Raw genomic sequence first — 3,711 nt, 5'->3', positions numbered from 1 at the left:
CCCCGCAGCCGGGCCCAGGGTCGGTGCTGCCCGGGACGTGCTGCCATCCCGTGGCTGTTCCGAACATCTTTCCCGAGATAAAACACTTTTCAGTTTCCCCCGTGCCCAGCTCCCAGCCAAGCACCCCAGAGGACAGCCATCCCATCCTCTGGCAGATGCCTGTTACCCCGCAGCCTGCGCTCTGGGACCTCACCTCCTGCCCCGCCACCGAGGGGGGATAAACCCGCAGCCTTGCTCCAGAGCACAGGAGCCAGCCAGACACCCCAGACCCATTTTATCCGAGGGCTCTGAGGGACCCAGGACTCACCTTCACAGTTTTGCTCAGCCATGTGCCAGGACTAGCAGTCAATGCTTCTGGCTGCTTGGCTTTTTTCTCCTCTCCCAGCTGCTGCTGGGGCTCCTGCAGACCATCTTCCTCCTGCTGAGACACAAGAATTAAGTCATTCCTCATTCATGTTCACTCAACCGAAACAACCAGACTCTCTGGAACTGAACCACATTTTCCAGGGCCCTTGCAAAAAAAAAGAAAAAAAACAAAAAAAACCCCAACAAAAACCAAAACCAAAACAAAAAACCAAAACAAACAAACCTTCAGCCCCTCTGTTTTCTCTTCTGCAGAAAAACCCAACAAACCCAAGACTCAGAGATAAAGCGATGCCTGTCTTTGCTCAGATCCAGATCAACACAGTCTCCAGAGCCCAGGCTCACCTTGACCACTTTGAGCCCAGTGCCAGAAGCCACAGCGAGGGATTCTGGTTGCTTGGCTCTCTTCTCCTGCCCCGGCAGCTGATGCAGCACTTTTGGGCTCTCTTGCTCCTAAAAAAGAGAAAAAGTTTTCACTCCTTTTCAGCCCAAGCCACTTTGTCCAGGGGTTTGCTCTCCTGTACTACTCAGTAGGAAAGAGCAAACAGGAGGGCAGGAGCTGTGGGCACTTGGAACTCTATTCCACTTCTCTCTTATCTGGAGGAGCTTTGCTGTGACGCGCTCCAGTCCAGTTCCTGGCAGCATATGAAGAATTCAGACCTTCATTAAAACGATACAGCACAAACATGAGTTTGAATGTCATGGACCTAGGGAGCAAGAGCAGTGAGAGCAAAGGAGAAGTTCATCCTCAGGAGGAGCTGCACTGGGGGGGTTTGATTTTTTTACTAATGAAGAAGGCAGAAGAAAGAGTGACGTCAAGAGTAGAACGTGGAAAGAAAACGTTACTGCGATATTTGGAGACAAACAGCCGTGGCTTTAAGCCATGACATTCCTCATTTCAGTGCAAATTACGTTACATGAAGCTGTGTGATACCTGAAGTTTGTTATGGGGATCACATCCTCCAAACACAGAGGGAATGCAGTAGGGAAAAAAAATCTCTTACTAATGTCCATATTCATTTAAGTGTCAGTGAATGCCACTTGGTGGTGTTCTTCAAAGGGCCTGGGTATGCCATCCACCGTGCGATGGGGCTGGGAAGGCTCACCTGTCAACAGGAAAACAGTCAGACCCAACTTCAGCAACAGAGGCGGCTTATCCTGGCACAAACCCCAGCTCCTGACAGCAACATCTGCCTTGTTATCGGTATTATTGTATTAGTTCCTCTAAAACACATAGCAGTGAGTGTTAAAACCTTAATCAGTAACACTGCACTGGGAAAACAAAGGCTGATTTTAAAATAAGTCTCTGCATCCTGTGCCCCACTAGTTTATAACAGAGAAGTTCTTCCAAGACCACTCCAGCTCCCCACCTTTTTGTTTTTTTCAGTAAGTGCTGCTGGCTCCAGCTGTGCTTGGGGGACCTTCTCCTTCCCTCGCTGTTTGTGACCCCTGGGGAATAAACCTGTAGTTCAGTTACAGAGGAAAGCAGGTCTGCCTCCCCCCACCCCACCAAGCATCCTTACAGCCTCTCGCTTCAGTGCCCCGAGCCTTCGGGCAGCCTGACGCTCGCACCAGTCTCCCAGCCTCAGCAATACCGTGTGTATTTACTGCTGCACCGCCTGTGCCACGTCCCCTCCTCCAGGACAGGAACCAGCCTTTACCTCTCCCTCGCTTGTTCCACCTGTTTTTGCTCTACAAGGTTTTTCAGTTCCAAGACTTTCTTTCCTTTTTCTTTCACTTCATCCTCTCTCCTTTTCTGCAGTGGCTTTTGCTGCTCAAATTCATCTTCCTCCTGAAGCAGAAAGAAGAAAACCCTCGTGACCCTCCAGCTCAAGTGGGGAAAGACGGGAGGACACAAAGCGGATGCTTTGAGACAACCCATGCTCATTATATCCCGTTCCTACGTTCCACGGCCAGCCTACCAACCTAACAGAAGGTCTGTCCCTTCTGTCCCCACAGGCACCCTCGTGTTCAAACCCAACACCAACTGTCTGGACAGAAATCTTGCAGCACGGACACCAAATCCCTGCAGCAGGAGGCAGTGAAGGCAGTAACCTCTCCCTGTCCCACTGGTCAGACACTGCACGGCTCTCCTGCTACTCCTTTCCTTTTCTACACACAGGAAGGACCCAGAGGTGCTCTTACCACTCTCAGCGCCTTCTGCTTCCGTGAATCAGCTTCCCCATGCTTCTTTGACAGTTTTTTCTTGCTCCGCTCCTCCGCCACCTTCTCTTCCCGCACTTGTGGGAGCCGCACCTGAGAAAGCCACACGTGTCTGCTCCGCAGCCCCAGGACAGACCCCGGTCCCCAGGCAGGACAGGGGCTGATTCCGAGTCTGAACCTGCAATGTTCCAGCACAACCCCAAAATACACGCTTCCGCCTTGTCGGGGATTCTCTGCAGAACAGGGGGAGATCTGGCAGCTGGTTTGTGCTTTGCCTGCAGTGCTGCTGCCAACTGCTCTGCAGCACGACCTGGGGAGGGGAGAGCTGGGGAGCCCCAGGGGCACGGTTCCCTCACTTTTTTTTCCAGCACGGCCCAGCAGCAGACTAGCCAGGGCTGGGCGTACTTTTGGCTGCTCGGGTTTTGGGGAAGGCTGAAAGGGGCACAAGTCCTTGGTTTTCTGAGGCCGACCCTTTCCGCAGGTCCCAAAGGCTGCGAGGGTCGGCCAGGCACAGCCTCCCCCAGCCCCGCAGAACCTCCCACGGTTGTACAAAACCGTCTGCACGCAGCCACCCACAGCCCACCCTGCACGCTCTCCATCTCCCACCTGTACTCAGGGGGGCCAGACAAGGCTTTAAAAACCAAACGCGACACAAATACAGAGCAAAGTCTGCGAGTCACGAGCATCCCTTGCGCACTCGGCAGCTATTCCTTCCCACATCTTTGCAACCCCCTGCAAGCCCCCAGCTTCGCTGTCTGCTGTGCTTTGTGTGAACAGCTCGCTCCGAGCGCGCTGTGCGCCGAGCCGGGCTGTCCCACCCGCAGGGACTGCTCCCAGGACAGTCGGGGGACGCTGCCGCATTCCCTGAACGCGGAGCGCCGTGAACACTGCATGTCAGAACAGGAATGTTCAGAGCCACTGCAGAGGCAGGGAGAACAAAAGCCGCCTCTTGTTAGGCAGAGTTTCAGTGTCTGTGATGCAGGTTTTCCCACTACCCGATTAGTCACCATCCTCAGCAATCCTGTGCCTGCATGTATCATGCCAGCGGCCCGTCTGCACCCTCCTGGCCTCACAGCTGAGATCATGTCACTGCACTGAACAGCCCAGGTCAGCGGGCTCACCTTCTCGTCATTCTGCAAGATCTTCTGCTCCATCCGCTTCTTCTTCTCTTCTTCCATTTGTTTC

The 3,711-nt window shown here is 53.6% G+C and overlaps 1 protein-coding gene across 1 annotated transcript in view; it reads right to left on the bottom strand.

The window, feature by feature from the left end:
- LOC104464443 (inner centromere protein-like) overlaps positions 1-3,711 on the bottom strand; it is a 15,874-nt gene that overhangs the window by 2,015 nt on the left and 10,148 nt on the right. The window contains 5 exon segments of the mRNA XM_010077148.1: positions 308-418; positions 1,734-1,812; positions 2,025-2,155; positions 2,509-2,619; positions 3,648-3,711. The exon segment at positions 3,648-3,711 is cut by the window's right edge and continues 38 nt beyond it. Coding sequence (XP_010075450.1) covers positions 308-418; positions 1,734-1,812; positions 2,025-2,155; positions 2,509-2,619; positions 3,648-3,711 — 496 coding nt within the window.

Source organism: Pterocles gutturalis, unplaced genomic scaffold, assembly GCF_000699245.1.
Source record: "Pterocles gutturalis isolate BGI_N339 unplaced genomic scaffold, ASM69924v1 scaffold24168, whole genome shotgun sequence".
Taxonomy (NCBI): Eukaryota; Metazoa; Chordata; class Aves; order Pterocliformes; family Pteroclidae; genus Pterocles; species Pterocles gutturalis.
Note: the sequence above shows the minus strand (reverse complement) of the source record. Positions and strands in the feature narration are given on the sequence as shown.